The sequence below is a fragment of the Apodemus sylvaticus genome, chromosome 3 (assembly GCF_947179515.1).
Source record: "Apodemus sylvaticus chromosome 3, mApoSyl1.1, whole genome shotgun sequence".
In the NCBI taxonomy this organism is placed as follows: domain Eukaryota; kingdom Metazoa; phylum Chordata; class Mammalia; order Rodentia; family Muridae; genus Apodemus; species Apodemus sylvaticus.
In genome coordinates, this window is record NC_067474.1 from 115551183 (window position 1) to 115572340 (window position 21158).

Genomic DNA, 21158 nt, shown 5'->3' on the forward strand with positions numbered 1-21158 from the left:
GTCCTCACACTCTCTTGTGGCGCTGATATTTTTATATCCTCTCACAAGTCCCCAGAATTGCAAATGTAAACTATCCTCAACTAGCAGAATCATTCCTCTGCCAGAGTATGAGACAAGTCATAGTCAGTTGCTGATGACAATTGAAAGCAGTCTCATTTCCCACACCTGGGATTAAAACAAAAACATACTCAGATAATACAACTGGATTTAAATGGAAATTCTCACTACAGGTGTATGTCTGAGTATATTCTTTCAAAATATTGTTTTCTGGAGCAAATGTTTTCTGGTACTGGCTCTACCCATGGTCAGTGTGGGTACTAGCATGGTCTCGTCTTTAGTTCTAACACTGAACTGCTACAAGAAATCAAGAGGCTTCAGTTTTCTATGTATGTTGACAGGGTAGGGGCCAGTTCTGAATCAGGAAAGAAGCATGTCCTGTCCACACATTACTCTTAATTAACCCTTTTAAAAAAAACTTTGTAAATTTTATTTATTTATTTATTTTCAGGTTAAGAAAACTGACTTTGTTTTTCAATGTCAGACATTTATTTGTGACTGACAGGACAGGGATATTTCTACTCCAAAATTTGTATGCCTCTTTACTACTGTCCTTAGAATTGGCCATTGGTGCTCAACAGTAATAGGTCAAGTTCCTTGAGTAAAAAATTGCTTTTAAAGGTCAGTTCTCTTTTTATCTCTTAGCATTTGAACTTGACTTCTAAGCCTTCAAGCTACAGGTATTCCTTTTCCTCAGCATATTATTTAGAATAAAATTTTAATTTTTGGTTCCTATTAAGTCACCATCCTACTGCTTATGGGCTGGCCTATTCATACATGATATGAATGAATATTTTTATCGATTGTTTTTTCGCTAGATGGGAAACTCACCTGGTACACACTGTTAATCCTTTTCTATTGTTTTAGGTTTGATGGGAACTTTAATACCAATGTATCAAGAACAGTGAGTTGCGATCGACTCTCTACCACTGTGAACAGCCGAGCCTTCAACCCAGGACGAGACTTAAATTCAGGTCAGTATTTGTTTTTTCATTTCCTAAAGGTAAACTGCATCGAATATATTCACTGAACAAACATGCTGCCTCAAACATTCTTGTTTCCATTTTAAAGAAAAATATCATCTATTTAATTGTATAAGTTTCTTGGGAAAGTTAAATCTATAGGAAAGAAGAGAAGACTATGAAGTAGGCATGTATTAAGCATGTATTATACAGTCATATATAGAAAATGCCAAGTACTGAATCAGGATCCTTGAACATCTTATTGTTTCACAGGATTTTTATATTCTTTATTTTAAAGTCCATGCCAGTGATCCAGCTATTGTAATAATAGGAGGTGTTCACTTTCATTTTCTATCTGTAATCTTTACATTTGTTTTAGGGCTTTCTAGATGAACAATGAGGAGGGTTATCTACCAGTAGAGTCAGCACCATTACACTATAGGCTGAGATTGCATTTGCTTCTTTATCTCACTGGAACTTTACTATATGCAGTGGTGGTAGCTTGTAGGAACTCTGTTTATATAGAAGAAACTCCCAATTCCAAAATACCAAGATGTCTCATCTGTTTTGCCCTCAAAGTTCTGTTCCAAATTTCTCTCCTGTTTTCTCTTGTGTGCCTTGTGCATGTTGGTTGAGAAATCTCAAGACCTAGAGACTTCACCATTGAAGAACTGATGCAGCTTTCTGAAATAACAGCAGCCTCTAGTTTGAGATTTTACCAAGACCCAAAAAGATTCTAAACCTTCACATTGCTGGGAAGTTGATGGATCTAATCCTTAAGCATGAAGGCCTACATTTCCCAAACACCAGGACCTTTGTAGACACATAAAACTCAAGAGAGAAGCCAGAAGACCAGAGTATTTACTTATAGGACCCTATCCACACTCTGCCTGGGGGAGAGATTGTAGTCTTTGGGAATTGTATACACAAACCAGGGAGTCTGTTAGGTCTAAAACGAAAGAGTTGTACATTTAAGCTTCTTGGGGATAATGAAACCATAACTGCTAGATAAATGATCCAGCCTTCCTCTGCCAAGCACATACTCTGAGCCAATGCACATCACATATTCAATCATTTTTATTTGTTCAGAGAGTCTGGAAGTCTTCTGGAGCAGGTGAGGTTTACTGCCACACAGGAAGTTAAATGAGAATAGTTTTCATTAAAAGAAAGCATATAACAGCATGGAGTAGGAGAAGAAGTCTAGTTGTGGAAGACTGCACAGTTGACACAGGCCGCAGAGCTGACGCCTGGTTCTCAGTGCTCCCCTCACGAGAGCTCCGTAGCACAAGACATGTTGTTACAGTAACAACCTGTGAATAGGATCAGGTGTAAGTCTTTCTCCCCAAATACACAGGGTAGCTTAGCATTGTCTGTGATTCAGTCAAAACTGACTGAAGTCACAGACTGGAGACTGTTAAAAGTCACACTGACTGGAGAGGTTTCTACTTGAATTAGTAAAGAATAATAGTACAGTATCCCCTTTAATAGAGACCCATTTCATAATTTTAATAATTATCGTTTAAGGATGATGGAGTAATCTTAATTTCAATCTGAATACACGTTGTTTTTAGAATCAAGAAAAGATAAATAAAATGAGGGAATTACAGATTACAGTAGCCCCTCAGGTTGGGTCTATCATATTTTCTGTGAACACAAAAATCTACAGAAGCTTAAGCCCTTATAAAATAGCATGACATTTACACACAGCACTTGTGCCTCCTCTCATATTCCTTAAATCATCTCCAGATTACTTATAATACTTAATATCATGTACATTTTAGGTAAATGTTTGCCACGCTGCATTCTTTAGAGAATAACAATCAAAGGTCTACATCATTTGGACACTCAAGTGTTTCCACACATTTTCAAGCTGCTGTGAGTTGAATGCACAAATAGAAAAGATTGTTTTCAAATGCAATTTTTATGCCTTTTAAGTAGACAGTGCCTTTGTTAACATGTCTCTCATAGTAGATCCTCGGGCTGATGTTGAGTTTCCAAGTTGTGTTCATTACTTCCTGGTTATGTGGTTGGGACTAGAACAGACAGCCTGAGGCTGGGAGGATTGCTTAGTAGGAAAAAGTACTTGCCACACAAGCAGGAGGACCTGAGTTTGAATCCCCAGAACTGACATGCAGTTGACATGAGTGTGGTCATAGAGTCTAGAGCCCTAAGCTAGATGGGTGTTGGAAATAGAATCCCTTAAAGTTCATAGGCCAGGTAGCCTGGTGTACGTAGCAACAGCCAATGAAAAGATATCCATTCTCAAAAAAGGAAGGACACAAGAACTGACACCCAAGGTTGTCCTTGTGATTTCTGTATATGTGCTGTGGCTCATGCACACCTTATCTACACTTACAGACATGCATATCTACATACCTATGCATATTATTTATGTACACACACAAGAACAAACTGGGGAAGAATGAGTGTGGCTCATGCACACAGGAAGTTATGGAGCCTAGAATGACACTCCGTTGCCTCTGCTAGGGCCTCCTACCTCAGTGAAGGACCAAGCCTTGGCAGATCTGGCGTCAGCCACAGCCAGGGCCTCACCCCCATGTCCTTACCATCTTTTATCTATTCATGGTTTCTGACAGTGAGCTCATTGTTGGGATCTAGCCCCCTCATTAATAATAATAGCACCATCATTAATAATTATAGCACCATGCCTTTTTCTTACTGAATAATACAGAAGCAATTTTTACAAGTCATTGCCACCTAGCCACTAGCTAGAATAAATATACATAACTGGACTTTATTCAATAAGAATTTATTAAACACCCTGCCGCGTGATAAATACTTGGCCAGAAGGTATAAACAGCACAAAGAGCTTATTTGGAGGTTGAGAGTTACAGATTATAAACAAATAGACAAGAAATGTATACCAAGTGATGGTAAATACTACTTGGTTTTAAATGTTCCCCTCCCCCACCACACACACATACCCCAAAACCTTAGGTCATGATACTCTACCCTCATAAATGGATTAATGGAAATTATCAAAGAGCTTGAGTACAATCTCCTGCTGTGTCTCACCCGGGTAATACCGACTGCGTGCTGTAATATAGAAATCCCTCAGCAGATGCAGCCTCTCAGTCTTAGACTTCCCAATCTCCAAAACGCCTTCCTTTGCTTATACTACACTCTCAGTGTGTGGTATTCTGTTACGGGAGCGCAAAAGAGAGGAGAGCATGCCTGACCAGGCAGACATAACTTGGAGATGAAGCATAGGGATCTCTGATGTTTGGAGCTTCGGGACTTTACCCTTTTACACAGGGGCTCCTTGATGAAATCTCAGTAAGCAGGGATTGCAGATTATGGACATAACTGAAGGAAAGGGATCCCAAGCAAAGGCTTTGAATTTTGCTTATGCTCAAAAACTGCAGAACTTCCAGTGTGGCTGTGGTAGGGTAAAAGGGGCCTAGTGCATGGAACAGGACATTAGTTCAGATGGTTTGGGGCCAAATCCTGATAATCTTTGATTCACCAGCCATTATAGGATTTCAGCTACTGCTCTGAATGCAGTACAGGGCATATGGAGAAGGGATGGGTAGAATGTGGGGCTATGTATGAATCAAGAACAGGATAGGATTTCTATAAGAGTAAAGTTTTAGGTGTTTAGCAAATACTCAAAGAAAGGGATCTCATAACTGGTTATGCAAGTCTGGAATCTAGGGACAGGGACAACAGATTTTTGAATTTGGAATTCATTATGTCTAGCTATCAACTGTATCATATGATTATAATCATGTAGCAGATTACGAGGGGAGAGAAGAGCCCCAGAGATAGATTCTTCGGGTCTCTTGTCACTTAGAGGACTCTGAACACAAAGGAATCAGGAAAGGAATTAGAAAAGAGATAGTCTAGGGATGGGGTGGGGTGGAAGTCCAGGGTGTCTTCCGGAAGCAAGTTACAAGTTGTTTCAGGACAGAATAGAGAACAGCTGTGTTGAGTTTCTCTGGTTGAGTAAAGGTTAGAAAGACAGCCATAGGATTTGGTGGCAGGCCAGGAGTTTATGGGACAGAATGGCAGAGCAGGTCCTGGAGGGGTCAGGCTTTCTGGAATGAGGCAAAGGAAATCAGAGACAGTGCTTATACGAACTCCTGAGGTTTGCTTGGAAAAAAACAGTGGTGTGTTGTAAGCATCGGGGGATTTTATAAGTGGAGAAAAATTGCAGCACATTTAGGTTCGGTGTTGCAGAGAAGAGATCGTAACCAGGGTCTCCCCTGTGTAAGGCAGGAGATGCGGAATGAAGAGATCTCACTGTAGAAAGAGAATGAAGGAAGAACAAGTGTATAGAACGATAATCATAGCATCTGGAACTTTGTGAAGTTCCCTTGGTTACGGTTAGAATAGGTGTGGCCTCCATAGACTCATGGGTTTGAATATCCTTGGCCCATAGGGAGTGGCACTTTTAGGAGGAGGAAGTGTGTCACTGTGGAGATGGGCTTCCAGGCCTCCTATGCTCAAGCTATACCCAGTGTGACAGAGTCTCTCCCTATTGCCTTTGGATGAACCTGTAGGACTCTCTCAGCTCCTCCAGCACCATGTCAGCTTGCATGCTGCCATGCTTCCTGACGTGATAACGGACTGAACCTCTGAAAAGGTAAACCAGCCCCAGTTAACTGTTTTCCTCTATAAGAGTTGCCATAGCCACGTTGTCTCTTCACAGCAATAAAACCCTAACTAAGACACCTTCCAAGTGCATATTTCTTATTATGAAACCAGGTCATGCAGTGGAAATCAGAGAGTGAAGAGGCTGTCTATTGTTCTGTGATTACCTTCCTTTACTGAGGTTAAAGTTCAACTCAGTTAGATAAATCATCAGCCATCCCTGCAAGGGTGTAGCTCAGTGACCAGGCACTCGCCAAGTTCCAGGCACTGGGTGGAGCCTCAGCATTCCTACAAAATGCTGTTTCATTTCACTGTTTGTTGCTAAGGGATGTGTAAGAGGCGCTGAACATCTGGGCAGAGATGCACGTAAGTAGCGTGGAGTTAAGGACTAGCTCTTGAACTCTGGTCATTCTTCGAGTACGTCTCAAGGAGAACCTACTGCCTGGCAAGAGTTGTTCTCGGCATGGTTGGCATGGCTCAATTTACAAGCAGCTTTTAGCAATATTTAGGTATTTAAGCACTGACTGACTTGCATTTGAAATTTTGTGACATTCTACCAGGTGGTGGCTGCATCCCAAAGTCCACATACTTGAGCACTTATTTGTAATATGAGAGGCGTGGTAGAGGGTGAAGGGCGACCTCAAAGTTCCCCCTTTTCCTCCTTCTGCAGCCCACGCCCCTTTTCAGAACAGAATTAATGTGCTCTGTAGGCTATCGCATGTCTGATATTTACATCTGTAAGATGTCCAGCCCCAGGCCCTTTCAGACTGTATATAATCCATCAATGGACTCCTAATTGATAACACAGTTTCAGATTTCCTTTCAGACTAGCTGGAAATAGGTTCACATAAATTATAAACCATTCTTAGATTTATTTATTCAAAACTAGGTCCTATATCCCTCCACCCAACACATATGTGCATTCTTTTCCTTAGAACAACTCTTGCCAGATCTCTGCTTTCTAAATCGACCGCTTGTCCCTGATTCCATTCAAATAACTGAAGTTTGACAGCACATGTGTTATATTACGGTGCTTTCCTGCTTTTATCTCTAGTTTCTCACTCTTTTTTTTTCCTTTCAAATTCCTGCTGAGCTATTTTCTTGTGCATGGCCTCATCTCTAGAGAGATTATTTGAAGAGTACAAGGAAGGTTGCCTCTTGCTCTCTTGAATCGTGCAACTGAGCCGAGAGTGGAAGTAGGTGTTGGTCTGTCTTACCAAATGGAAAAGTCTCTGGACTTCACTGTGTTTGATTTAAAGAGCATTTGAAGTTGCGAACTCCGATCTTGATGTAGTCTTCAGTGAGATACAGGATTGACAGTGTGCGAGGGGCATTGAGAAGTCGTTAGAGATGAGTGCTGCATGCAGGAGGTAGGTACAGGCGGGCTTCAGAACCTGTGGGCCCAGAGGCTGGAGACTCTTCTCACTTTGCTGACGTCAGGGCTTCTTTCAGTGGTCAATGACAATGACACCCTGTGTGCTGTGGCTTTTTGTCTGTCTTTTTCAATACAGATGGCCCCTAGCTTTATGAATACATATAGTAGATACCAACCTTGGATTTAGGGTCTTTTCTCCAGCAGCAGTATGCAATGCAGTGGTCTTTCCTCATGCTGCACAAGGGCAGAGAGCTGCCACGCCAGCCAGTCTATCACTTTCTCTCAGGAGAAAACAACATAAATTCCACCTTTCCTGAGTTCCTGAGCTAGGTATGCCGTCAGATTACAGTGGGTTTGTTGAGACATGGCCCCATCATAAATCAAGACGCATCTGTACCATAAAATCTTTCTGTTAGATAACCGTTAGCAGGGTGGTAGATTGCTTAGTAGTCACAAGGCCCTAGGTTCAGTCTCCACCACAATACATGCATTAATTAATCAGTCGGTCATTAGCAGATTCCTCCTGATAACTGTGTAGTGAAAACCCTGCCTTCTCTCTAAAAGAAAAGAGCAAACGCCAGGGATTTTGGTTTTTGTGATCGCCTTTTGGTCCTAAAAGATGTAATGCTTATATAATAAAACTAAGATCTATTAGATCATGCACAAGTCTAGAGTTTTGAGAGTCTTGACTTTCTAGTCTAGATTTTGTTTTTATTCATCAGATGCAAAACAAGGGTCCTTCTTAACTCTAGTTTTCCTTTTAAAATGTTACTAAAAGTTTTGCCGTTTCTCATAACAAGCCTGTGTTGTTTGTATGCCATGATAAATACATGTAAATATATTGTAAATACAAAAACTAAATACCTGGCTGAAAGCATTTTAGGGAAGAAAGGCTTGTTTTGGCCTGTGGCTCCACTGTAGTGAGAGACATAGCAGAGCAGCTTCGGACCTGCTATGGTACATTCACAAGGTGGACCAGAAGTCAAATATATAGGGCTATATGTAACTTTCAAAAGCTCACTCCTGGCCACCTCCTAAAGGGTCCAAATTTTCAAAAAGAGCATCCCAAGTTGGAATATTCTTTTCTTGTTTGCTTGTTTGAGTCAAGGTCTCACAATGGAGCCACAGTAGACCTCATCTTCACAGAGAGCCACCTGCCTCTGCCTCTGCCTCTGCCTCTGCCTCTGCCTCTGCCTCTGCCTCTGCCTCTGCCTCTGCCTCTGCCTCTGCCTCTGCCTCTACTTCTGCTGTGCTAAGATTAAAGGTGTGGACTACCATGGCCAGACAGGATCTTTTGTAAGCCATTAGCTGACATTTAAAAAAGTAACTTGAAGAGCAGAGCCTGCTAGAGTATAATATATGATACATTAGTGATACATTTGATTACAATGGACAGAACCTGCTTTTTTTTAACTTAGCAAATATAACCTAAACCCTCTTGTGTGCACACACACACACACACACACATATATATATATATATACATTTTTAAAATACTGTAGTAATGGTTAGATAATGGACTAGCCATTCCCTCGAGCAAGAAACTTTACCATTAAACTCATCCTTTGGTTTCTAAAAAATCATCTTACTCTACCTACCAGCCCTGCCTCTTTGTACCTCCTTCTTGTTTTCTTGTGGATTCTGAGGTTGACTCAGACTCCAGCCACAGCTCACTGCTGAGTTTACTTACTGAACAGGTTTCTCTTCATTTCTCTTCTGGGGCTGGAGAGATGGCTCAGTGCTAAGAGCACTCACTGGTTGCTCCTCCAGAGGACCCAGGTTCAATTCCTAGCACCTACATGACAGAACCATCTGTAACTCCTGTTTCTGGAGAGATAATCCTCTTATCAACTTCAAGGGTAGCAGGCACACGTGGTACATAGACATGTGTACAAACAAACCATTCATCTACATAAAATAAATCTAAAAAGAAAAGGCTATGAGATTTCTTCAATAATTTTTTTTAAAAAGTTCTTTTTTATTTCCCCACATCCTAACCAGCATGTGTTTGTTTCCTTGATGATAGCCATTCTAAGTGGGGTAAAATGCAATTTAAAAGCAGTGTTAATTTGCATTTTCTGGGTGGCTAAGGATATTGAGCAATTTTCCAAATATTTAGTCCTCTTAATGTTTACATTGGCTTGTGGCCTGCCTCCTATTGTCTTTTCTTTTCTTTTTTTTTTTTTTTTTTCATTTTTTTATTGAGTATCTTCTTCATTTACATTGCCAATGGTAAAACCTTTCCCAATTTCCCCCTCCCAAAAGCCCCCCTCCCCAAGGATTCCCTACCCCTCCTCCTACCCCCTGCCTCCATGTATATGTCCCTCTACCCAACACAGTCTCACCTCCCCACCAACTACCCCCCTCCATCTGTTTCCCTTTGTTGTGGCCTCTATTGAGCCTTTACCTGACCAAAGACCACTCCTCCCACTGATACCCAAAAAGGCATTCTTCTGCCACATTTATGGCTGGAACCATGTATACCCCTTGGTTGATGGTTCAGTCCCTGGGAGTCTTGGGGTGTCTAGGTGTCCGAAGTCATTGTTTTTCCCATGGGGCTATAAACCCCTTTAGCTCCTCCGGACCACCCTCCAGGTCCTCTGCTGGGGACCCCAAGCTCAGTCCAATAATTGGTTGCTAGTTTCTGCCTCTGAATTCGTAAGACTCTGGCAGGGCCCCTCTGGAGACAGCCAAGGCATGCTCCTTTTGGTACACGCTTCTCATCGTAGTGTTGGGGTTTGCTGACTATTTATAAGATGAATCCCCAGGTAGGGTACTCACTGGGTGGCCTTTACTTCAGACTCTGCTCCACACATTGCTTCCCTTGTTGCTCCTGTGAGCATTTTGTTCCCTTTCTCAGAGGAACCATAGCTCCCTCACTTAGGTCATTCTTCTTGAGCTTCCTGTGCTGGGTGAATTGTAACTTGTTTATTTTGAGCTTTTGAACTAGCATCTGCTTATTAGTGAGTGCAAACCATATGCTTTCTTTTGTGACTGGGTTACCTCGCTCAGAATGACACTTTCTAGTTCCATCCATTTGCCTAAGAATTTCATGAATTCATTGTTTTTAATAGCTGAATAATACTCCATTGTGTATATATACCACAGTTTCTGTATCCATTCCTCTGTTGAGGGACATCTGGGATCTTTCCAGCTTCTGGCTATTATAAATAAGGCAGCTATGAACATAGTGGAGCATGTGTCCTTATTACATGTAGGAGCACTTTCTGGGTATATGCCCAGGAGTGGTATAGCTGGGTCCACAGGTAGTACTATGTCTAATTTTCTAAGGACTCGCCAAACTGATTTCCAGAGTGGTTTTACAAGCTTGCAATCCCACCAACAATGGAGAAGTGTTCCTCTTTCCCCACATCCTCTCCAGCATCTGCTGTCCTCTGAGTTTTTCATCTAAGCCATTCTGACTGGTGTAAGGTGGAATCTCAGTGTTGTTTTGATTTGCATTTCCCTGATAACTAAGGATGCTGAACATTTCTATAAGTGCTTTAGAGCCATTTGAGTTTCCTCAGTTGAGAACTCCCTGTTTAGCTCTGTACCCCATTTTTAATAGGTTTATTTGATTCTCTGGAGACTAACTTCTTGAGTTCTTTGTATATGTTGGATATTAGCCCTCTATCAGATATAGGGTTGTTGTCTTTTCATTGAAGAGGAAATTTGGCTTTGACTCTGAGTGTCTTCTACGGTCTGACCCTATGGACCCACCAGCCCGCAGTAATGAGTCAGAGGCTTTTCATTATTTATGAAAACTTAGGTCTTATAGCCTAGACTTTTCCCAACCAGCCTATATCTGACTTCTACCGAGTCTGGCTGGTGAAGACCCTCCATATACACCCAACCCCTGTCAATTATTTCCCAGAGTTCCTATCTCTGCCCTGATGTCCCACCTTTCCTTTCCTGCCCGGCTTTAGGCCATCAGCTCTCAGAAGTTGATGCAGAAGAATGTTTGCAAAACACTGAGACAGGTGATGCTTCATAAAAGTAACAATACCAAAGTCCTGAAGAGTACTCAGCTCTCTGCTGGCACAGAAGTCAACATTTGAATAATGCAAAGACAACCTTTACGTAGTGCACAAGCCTTACATCCCACCAGCCTTCTCCCTCCTTTTCTTCTCTCTTTCCCAGTGTCCTCACTCTCCTTTCTCCTCTCTGTCACTTCTGCCATGAGGATCTCTATCTCCTCTCTAGAGGAATAATTACTGTGAGAGTCTCCCAAAACAAACTTCTTGCACACATACTGAATGTTTTGAAAACACTGACTCAAACTCCCCTTCTCAGATGTCTTTGATGCCCCTCTTTCTTCCGAGGTGGGTGGGAGCCTTTCACCCCTCATCTTTACCCCCTTCTTAAAGCTCACGAGCTCCAGCCTTAGCAAAGCCTTTTCAATTCTTTAGTCCCTTCAGTCCCTTCAGTTCCTATCACTCCGCTGTGCTTTTGTTCCTTATACTAGTTCTGCCTACAGGACAAGGTCCACCCTCTCTGATATGTAAAGCAATCCTTTGTTCTGAAGGATCTGAATCTCTACTACCTTGCGTGACAGTCCTAGGTAAGTGAGGTTTTTGTAACTGTAGCATGTTTGGTTTCCCAGGAACTGAACTCTGAGGTAGACACGACCAGCAAATGAATAGAAGGCCACCATCTTCACAGCCACAGCGCTGCCTTTTGCCTAGAAATCAGGATGCCCTGCAAAATTCCGTTGCTTCAGTTGCCACTTTTTTTTTCTCATAATGTTATAGTTTATTCTTACTATAGAATAAGCTTTTATATTAGATATCTCCTTTGTAAAATAGAGGCTGTCCTGTCAACCCCAAGCTCTCAGAAATAACAGCTCTGGGACTCAAAATATTTTTTAAAAACACCTTGACCACAAACGTTGGCATGTTCTCCTACTAGCTCATAACTAAATATCCCATTTACTCTGATTAAGTTCTACCACATGGCTGTTTACCTCAGCTCAGCTCCCATGTTTCTGTCCTTCTTCTTCCTCCATGCCTGGCTGTATCCCAGAATCCTCTCTGCCCACTGGATGTTCCACCTTCTGTTCTACCCTTACAGCCCATTGGCTTTTTATTGACAGGTGACATATCTATCCAATAGTACACAGAGATTCTCTCCACTCTCCTTGACTCTGTTCTTTTTATCCCAGTGAAGTACCTTCCTACAGCAAGCACGTGTGTTAATCCTTGTTGAATGAAAGGAGCTAAGATTGTCTGTGTCCTTGTTTCCTTGACTTTATAATAGGTATCAAAATTACTGTTCTATTGATAATGAGGGGACACCATGATTAAGGCAGCTTATAGAAGTAAGCAGTTAATTGGGAGCTTGCTTGCAGTTTCAGAGGTGAGCCCATGGACATCGTAGCAGGGAGTGCCAACAGTAGGTGGGCAGGGATGACACTGCACCAGTAGCTAAGAACTTACATCCTGGCAGCAGGCAGATTGGGAGGGGAGCAAGGAGAGGCTGGGTCTGGCGTGGGGTTTTTGAACCTCCAAGCTCACACCCAGAGATATAACTCCTCCAACAAGGCAATATCTCCTATTCCTTCCTAAGAGTTCAACAGTTGGGAACCAAATTTTCAAATATATGAACCTAAGGAGAGATTCTCATTCAGATCATCATGGTAGGTTAACCAAAGCTTTTGAAGAACCTCAGGGGGAAGTGATTGTGGTTTCCTGTTAGGTAGCACTGGCTTCTAGGTCTTACCAGTAAACCTGTGCAGAGAACTTTCCCCATTGTGAAAATGGCACAGTTCCCACAGAAGAGTAATAGCATTCACAAAATGGTCTTACTCTTATGGTAGATCCCATTCTGTACATGACAATCCAGAGCAGCCGTCTCTTACGAACTGAAATACCAAGTATCTAACCATTGTATCCCAGTTATGGCCTCCTGCCCCAAAATGCCAACATTGAGATGTTTCTCCATCTCTTTCCATGGCTTGATATTTGAAATTCTGATTCACCCACTCTCTCTGGCTCTTTTTTAAAAATTCAGTTAAGAACAGCTTCATCTCCTAAACCAGAGATCTAGTAATAGCCTCAGCCCCTACCCCATGCTGCTTTGCAAAGACTTCTCATGGGGGACAGTTTTATGTTAGGTGCAGCACTAGACATTAAAGTTACTGGCTTCAGAGAGCTCACATTCTTGTGTGTATGTTAATGTTGTTGGGCAGGAGGACAGGAGAAAAAGACACAGTCAAGAACAAAGTCCCAGGTCCCAGCTTTGAACTGGGTCATAAAAGATAACAAGCATTATTCAGGTGATGGTGATACGCTTATGGCATGTTCTGGAAGCTAAAAACATGTGCAGTCAAGATGGATCATTATTTCTATGGTTGGCCGAGCCATATTTTAGTAGAAGAGTTTGGTTAGGATTGCTTTGGGTTTGTTCGTTCGTTTGTTTGTTTGTTTTAAACTCTAGAGCCAAGAAACTGGCAGATTTAAGTTAGAGAAGGTAGGAGCTTTGTGGAGAAGGAAAAACTAGAGTGGACAATTAAGTCGAACTTGGGAGGGGAACTGGGCAGTACTGGAAGACAGACAGACAGAGTGGAGACTTCCCTTTGAAGTTACTTGACTTAGAAAAACAGATTCCATGAAAATGGAGGGTACAGGAAGGTACCACTAATGTTAATTAATACATTTTTTTAAAAGCTAATCAGTCTAGGAAAATCAAAAAACAGATGGGGTAACAGAAGTATAATGTTGAATTATAGAACACAGTCATAGCTAACCATCAAAGTCCCAATAAGTAGTTTGTTTAATTCGAACATAACTCATTGTGTGCTCCTCAACCTGAGAGATTCAGGACATTGGCACAGTGAAGTTGGGGGTCCTATAGGTTTCAGAAATTGGTTGTGTCGATCAGTCAGGCTTGAGAACCATGGTTTTGTTTATTATAGTTCTCCAAGTCATGAATGAATTAAAGATAGAGTTGTTATTTTTTCCCTACATGTTTAACTAGAATGGATGAAAAAACCTTGAATTTGGAACAGAATCTGATTTGAGTGTGTACTGTCCTTGGTATTGAGGAGGTATGGGAGGAGATAGGAAAGGATCAACCCTAGAACCAAGTGAGTGTAGACAGCTCACATTAGTGACAAGACCATTGGACTGCGTGATCTGAGTCCCATTCAAGGTTGAGTCTTTGCTTCCTGAACCAATTAGCTATGAATAAGAATAAAGGAGTCTCTTTAAGTCAACCTCAGTATTCGGTCTCTTCCTAGCAATCATGTACTTGGAACCTTAACCTCTTCTTGTTTTGGTTTCTAGAATAGGATTGGTGTGTGAAAGATCTGAGATATCGTATGTTAAGAGAATGACTAAGTATCTGGTTCATGTCCAGGCACCTGATATACTTTTCCTCCTAGACCTGCATAAACAGAACTCAGGTCCCTGGCATAGAGCATCCAGAGTACATAGTTAAACCGGACTCAGGAGTAGGAGCTACAGACATGTGGTCAGATATAATGACCAATGCCAGAAGCTTTAATTGGAGTCCTCAAAAATGTTAATTGGTTTCATTACTTCCAATTTTTTTGGTGTTTCACAGGCTGTTACCGAGGCATTGCTATGTAAAATCTGCCCTGTCTAGGGAACCTGTACATGCTTGTATCTGTGAGCTTAAAACAGCTTTTTGTTTTCTATTTGGCAAGCTATGGGAAACAGGGGACTTGGTATATTTGCCTGGGTGGTGTAGAGTTACATATCAGAAAACCTAGAGTTCTTTAGATGGGAGACAGCTTTCCACCAAGAATACTTTCTTTTTATACTTAATCACTTTTGGGTAAATATTGTGGAACAGACAAAAGTTACAGCCCAACTCTTTTTTTCTTTTTTTTTTTGAGACAGGATTTCTCTGTATTGAGCTGGATCTGCCCCACCTCTGTCCCCTGAGTGTTGAGATTAAAGGCATACACCACCACTACCCAGTTTACAGCCTGACTCTTAAAGGTTTTGTAACCCACATTTTTCCTAATCCATTGAAAACTGATAGTAAGGAATTTGAGGGGCAGAGTTGGTTTTGCTTTAGCTGCAGAGGCTGGCGGTAGAAGACTCAGTTAAAGGCAATAGTCACATTTGAGGAAATGGAAGTCTGGGCTCCATATGTTACAATGACTTACAAAGAGTTCTTACTGTCTAAATTGGTGACCTTGGGACTCAGTAAATGGTCAGGAGTAAGGAACAGCTGGAAAAGGAAAAGTACAACATTTTTGCTGACCACAGTTTGCATGTTGTAATAAGAAGCAAAACAAAAGTAAAACAAAACCCCAAACCAGCCAGCCATGGTGGTACATTCCTTTAATCCCAGAACTTGGAGGCAGAGGCAAGTAGGTATGCAGATCTCTCTGAGTTCCGAGTCCACCGTAGTCTACAGAGTGAATTCCAGGACAGTCAAAGTGACGTAATAGAGAAATCCTATCTCAAAAAAGACCAAAAAACCTGAAAAACAAACCATTGCTATTTCAAAATAGTTGGTCTTCACTTAGAATTTGTATAGAGCTATAAAGGAAGATGTCAACTGTGTAAAAGTCCTTACACAGCTAGTTGCAGAGTCTTTAGTTTCCATTTCCTGATTTTATTTGCATTTTGTGGTACAGAAATCAAATCGTTCCACGTTCAGTATCCTTACTAGGTGGATGGATGCCTTAGGCAAGAATGTGCTAGCATGAGAAGGCACTGGAGACCCCACCTCAAAGCCTCTCATTGCTACAGTCAGAATGCTGCTGCCCTTTGTGTGACCTACATAAGCAAGATTTAGTAAATATTTGAAAGGAAGGAGGGAGGGAAGAAAATAAGGAGACTTAGTATATCAGAACTTACCTCCTAGATTTAGGGACTGAATGGTCCTGGTAAGTCATTTCACCTACCACTGTTTTCATTTTCTCCTTGTAAAAGAACATTATTTGAATGTATAAAAGCTTTGTTATAACTTAAAATGTCTAGAATGTTGGCTAAACTGTTATTATAGTTTTTGTCTTAACTCCCATCTCATCTTGTTACTGATTGTCACCTGGAGTTGGGCTCCCAGCACCACATCTTGTCAATCTTTTATCGTGGGCTTTTGACATTTTAATTTCTAGAAGTGTTTTGATCTTGCCTGAGATGCTGTAATCTCCTTTCAACCTAAAATAAAATAAAACCAGTACTAACTTAGAAAGTGATGAGAACCCCAAGGTGTTCTGCCATTTATACCACTCTTTTTTTTCTAAATTCTTTGTTTACATTCCAAATGCTTTCCCCCTTCCCTGTATACCACTCTTTAGAAGTTGTTTTCTTTTTTGTTGGTTCATTGTTTGGTTTTGTCAAATTGATGCAAATTAGAGGCTAGAGTCCTCTGGGAATAGGGAACATCAGTGCAGGGATTGCTTCAGTAAGACTGGCCCATAGGCAAGCTTGGGACGCTTTCTTGATTGGCGATTTATAAGAGAGGACCTGATCGACTATGGGTGGTGCCATCCTTGGACAGATGTTCCAAGGATGTGTAAGAAAGCAAACTGAGCAAGCCATGGAGAACAAGCTAGTAAGAAGTATTCCTCCTCCATGGTTTCTGCTTAAGATCCCACTCCATCCAGGACCCTGCCTTGGCCTGATTAGGTGATATACTGTAGTCTCTACATGTAAAACAAATATACCCTTTCCTCTCCAAGATGCTTTTATGCTTTTGGTCATGGGCTTTGTCACAGATACACACACACATATCCATCTATCCACTGTGAACCAAAACAAAATATCTTCCCAAGTAGGCCTGTCTTGAGTACTTAGCTGCATGTATATATGTATGTATGTATGTAGGTATGTATGTATGTATGTATGCATGCATAAGAACTAGTGCAGAAATGTGCTTCATAATAGTGGTCCCAAAGCAATGTGATAGGAAATTCTTTGTAAACAAATTTCTAAATTGGATATTTTATCTTAGAGTTAAGACTTTTAATTTGTTGTTCCCACAAATGCTATCCCATTGGAGAAGCTCTTGGGTAGAAATATGGTATTCATGAACTTGGGTGTCAAATAAACTGGAACTTTGTTTTCATTGGTTTCTGATCTAATGTTACATCAAGGTAACAGTTCAAGTTACCATACTGGTGACTTATCAGTCACCAAAGAAATCCTGGCTGGGTTTTTGTTTGGTTGGTTGGTTGGTTGTTTTTTTGTTTTTTTCGAGACAGGGTTTCTCTGTGTAGCCCTGGCTGTCCTGGAACTCACTCTGTAGACCAGGCTGGCCTTGAACTCAGAAATCCGCCTGCCTCTGCCTCCCAAGTGCTGGGATTAAAGGCATGTGCCACCACTGCCTGGCCTGGATGTTTCTTGATGTTAGGTCTCAAATCTGGGACATATAGCTAACTCAGATACCTGTTTAACATATCAAAGTGGACCTAGTTCTCCTGGCATTCCTCAGTCCCTACCAGTTGCAGGGTATGGCTTATATACCCTGCCACCTACCCTAAACTTAAACAGCATAGGGACTGGGCTGCCCTTCCCTATATAATGCAGCCATTTTGGTTGCCTGGCCCTTCTGTCTGCCCTTTCCTCTCTTGGCCCTCCTCTTTCCCTTCTGCTCTCCCTCACATGACTCAGGGTGATGTTCCCCCTGGACTCTCCCAGATGCCCCTGCTCCAGATGCCCCAGCCTTTTATCTACAATAAACTTTCTTCTCCATCACACCTGGGAGCAGTCATGTCCCTCCTTTTTCATTTCTTTTCATTCACTTCTCTTATACAATGGTTGGTGAAGATGTTTCAGGAAAGCCAATTATGGAGGCGTTGGACTGTGCTAGTCTACTTTGTTACTATAGCTAAGTACTCAAGAGAGGCCTCATTGGAAGGATATTTTTGTTTTGGCTCAGTGCTTGTCTATGTGTGGGCTTATAGCTGGTAAAGGCCTTCCTCAGCAAAGTCCTAAAGCAATGCAGGATGTCACATGGTAAAGGACAGGGCACACATGTATGTGTTTGTATCTGCTGGGTGTCTCTCTTCCTCTCCTATTTACACAGCCACCAATATTCAATTACAGTGCTCTACCCTAAGGACTGTTACTAGTCCTCATCACCTCCAAAGGGCTCCACTTCTGAAGCCCATAGTTGGGTTGAATTTCTATGTCTACTTTCTATGTCACAGTAGGGATTGAATTTCAACACTTGAACTCTTGGGAGACTTGCTGTAACTGTAATGGAGGAAGGAAGCTATTCTAAAGAAGCACTCCCTGCCCCTCCCTTTGCCTCTAAGACTATTGAAGCAATAGGCCCCAAGAAATTGGTATTTCCCCAGTAACATCATGCTGGGATCCTGGCACCAGCCAGAGGGAAAAAGGTTTAGCACAGCCCTGACAGTTGATCAACTTGCCAAGACAAGATCTGTGGGGCCACACCTTGAGAAGGACTGCTTAACTGTGCACATTTGCTGTCCATTTACATCTAAGGATGACAGGATCTGAACTTGGAAAAGCCACTAGGCTTCAATGTCCCTCTTCCCAAAGGGACTACATTGGAACTCCTGTTGCATCTTTTATTATTATTCTAGTTACTTATTTTGCCTATTTGAGGTCATGTGGCCAAACCTAGTTTGGTAGGGCTGTCAGGACCCAGACTCTGACCCTAACTATGGTAATAAAACTACATCCAAATGGTAACAACTACTACTAGACCCTTCTTAATGCAGGAGTAAGAAAGTGTCTATATTGTGCTCTGAACCTGAATTTTAAAAACTGTCTCATTGAGATAGAAATGTGAAATTCTGTCTACATTGAAGTTGATTGCCCAACCCTGAACTTAATGCCTTTTATTTTAAAATGATATTTTATTTATTGTTTTATGTGTATGAGTGTTTTTCCCCCGCATAGATGTCTCTCTATCACATGTGTGCAGGGCCCTTTGAGGCCAGAAGAAGGTGGCAAATCCCCTGAGACTAGAGTTACAGATAGCTGTAGACCACCTCCGGTGTGCTGGGAATTGAACTCAAGGTCTTCTGAAGAACAACAAAAGTAATCTCTCCAGCGACTCCCCAAAGTTCCCAAATACACTGTCAAGGCAAAACTGAAAGACAAAAATTTTAGGGATAAATCCTAGTGGTACTGGCCTGCCACTGTTCTACAGGGGTTTATCCAAATGTTTCTAGCTCCTAGGCTAGGTTCCTGCTTTTCCAGGCTTATGCGATTGCTTCTGCTATTACTTTATTACCTCATAAGATTAGGGTACTCTTTCTTGTATGAGACCACAGCCTGTGATGACTCCCACAGTCTATCAGCCCGGGTTTACTCCATCTTGCTCATCTAAATATTTCAGTTAGATATCTTAATATATTTTAATATAGCTGGTACGGTGTGCACTAATTCCATCTCAGCCACTAGAAAAGAAAAATGCCAATCTTCCCCCTTTCTCAATCTCTCCATTTTTCTACATTTTGAAAACTAGCTGGGAATTCATTGTTGTTGCTGTTGTTGTTTGAGACAGGGTCTCACTGTGTAGCCCTAGCTGGCCTATCTCTGCCTCCCAAGTGCTGGTATGAAAGGCATGTGTGCTCTTTTGTAAGTTCATAGACCTCGGCACACTCTTTACTGATTTTAGTGCTAAGGTGCTACACGTTTTAGAGAAGCCATATCTTGAACTTTAAACTTGGGTCTTTCCCTGGGCTGTGGAGAGGCAGCATGAAGCATGATGCTGGACAGCAGCAGGGATGGGCAGATGCCCCATCAGCTAAAGCTCCCGAGAGCAGGCAGCTATGCACGCTGTAGAATGTGCTGTATAGTCAGGGTCTCCCATTCCCTCCCTCTTCCATGCAGTGCATGTCTATGATATTCTCACCACTTTCTTTTATCTTGATTTTTTGCCCAAAAATTGGTTAATACAAGTGTTCTACGTACATTTAAGGCAGGCTAATCTTGATTGTAGGTTGTGAATGCTTTTAGCTTAGGATATGTCCGTTTGTGGGGTAACCTAATTGTATTTCCTTCCAGTTGACCATCATGATTTGTCTTTTCCCCCTTTTTGTTTTTAAAGGGAATTTGTTCACATCTTTTCCAAATCTATCCCTTCATAGATGAGAAAGCTGGACTCTCATGGGGACCGAAGCAAGGCACTTACCCAAGTCACAGGTCTCTTGCTCTTACAGTGTTTACTAAAAAGCTGGCCTGTGGTATGCTCTGAGAATATTACAGCAAACTTACTTTGGTTCCTGCCCTAGTATAACTCACAGCTCTTTGGAGTGGGCAGGGTCAAAGGACCAGCTGTAAAAGTGGTCCACAGAATAATACCAGGTTTTGCTAAAAAGTGCAATATTAAATATGAGGATGCTGACTGAGGGCCACTGGTGAATGTAGCCTCAGAGAAGTTGAAATTGAAGGCAAAATTTGAAGGACAACAGAGAGCCAACTGGGTGGAGAAAAGTGTGATCCAGGCCTAAGGACCACCTTGTAAGAGGGCCGGGTACATTTTTTGGCAGTAAAAGCAATAGCTCTTGCTATACAGTAGAAGACAGGAGAGGAGAGTGGAGAGAAGGGAGGGGCCTTTCAGAGTTTGGATTTAATGGTAGATACAGGACAGTGAGAAACCTTTGAAAACAGGGTATGTTGTACATTTTAAGAAGATACTTTTTAGATACTCCCTGGAGTATAATTTAAGGTCAGATGGCTTGCCAGACTTAAAAGATGGGGCCTGATTTTGTGGCTTCTCATTCTGGGTCCATTCTGTGTCGTCAGAGACTCCTTAGAAGAAATAAGTACTGGCATGAATTAGACAGAAGTTGCCATAGAGGGCTGGGTCTGTGTCCAGCCTTCTCAGTCTTCCCCGAGTTAGTGATGACAGAAGGTTAAGACTAACATCCCCAGCCTGTCATAAACTCCCAAAAGGATTTAGATGTGTCTACTCCACAGCCTCCCAGTCCCGCAGAACCTCCGTCTCTTATCTCAGCTACTCTAGTGATTGTCTAAATTTGCTTCTGGCCGTCCCTGCTGCAAATATTGTTTATCAAGCCTTCTAGGCCACAGCTTGTGTCTGAGCCTGCTTTCAGCGAAACCAGCCCAGCCCATGGATGAGCGGCAAATTCCATGGCAGTGGCTTCCAGCTAGCACAGGACAGCTCTAACCGTTCAAGAGTTCGTTTCTTCCTAAATCTTTTTTTTTCAGTTATAAAATCACTTTTGT

At 41.9% G+C, this 21158-nt stretch overlaps 1 protein-coding gene across 1 annotated transcript in view; it reads left to right on the plus strand.

Annotated features, from left to right (window-relative positions):
* Positions 1 to 21158, plus strand: part of Cachd1 (cache domain containing 1) — a 225545-nt gene that overhangs the window by 140701 nt on the left and 63686 nt on the right. Inside the window, exon 4 of the mRNA XM_052176841.1 lies at positions 925 to 1031. Within this exon, the coding sequence (XP_052032801.1) occupies positions 925 to 1031 (107 nt within the window). The remainder of the gene's footprint in view (positions 1 to 924; positions 1032 to 21158) is intronic.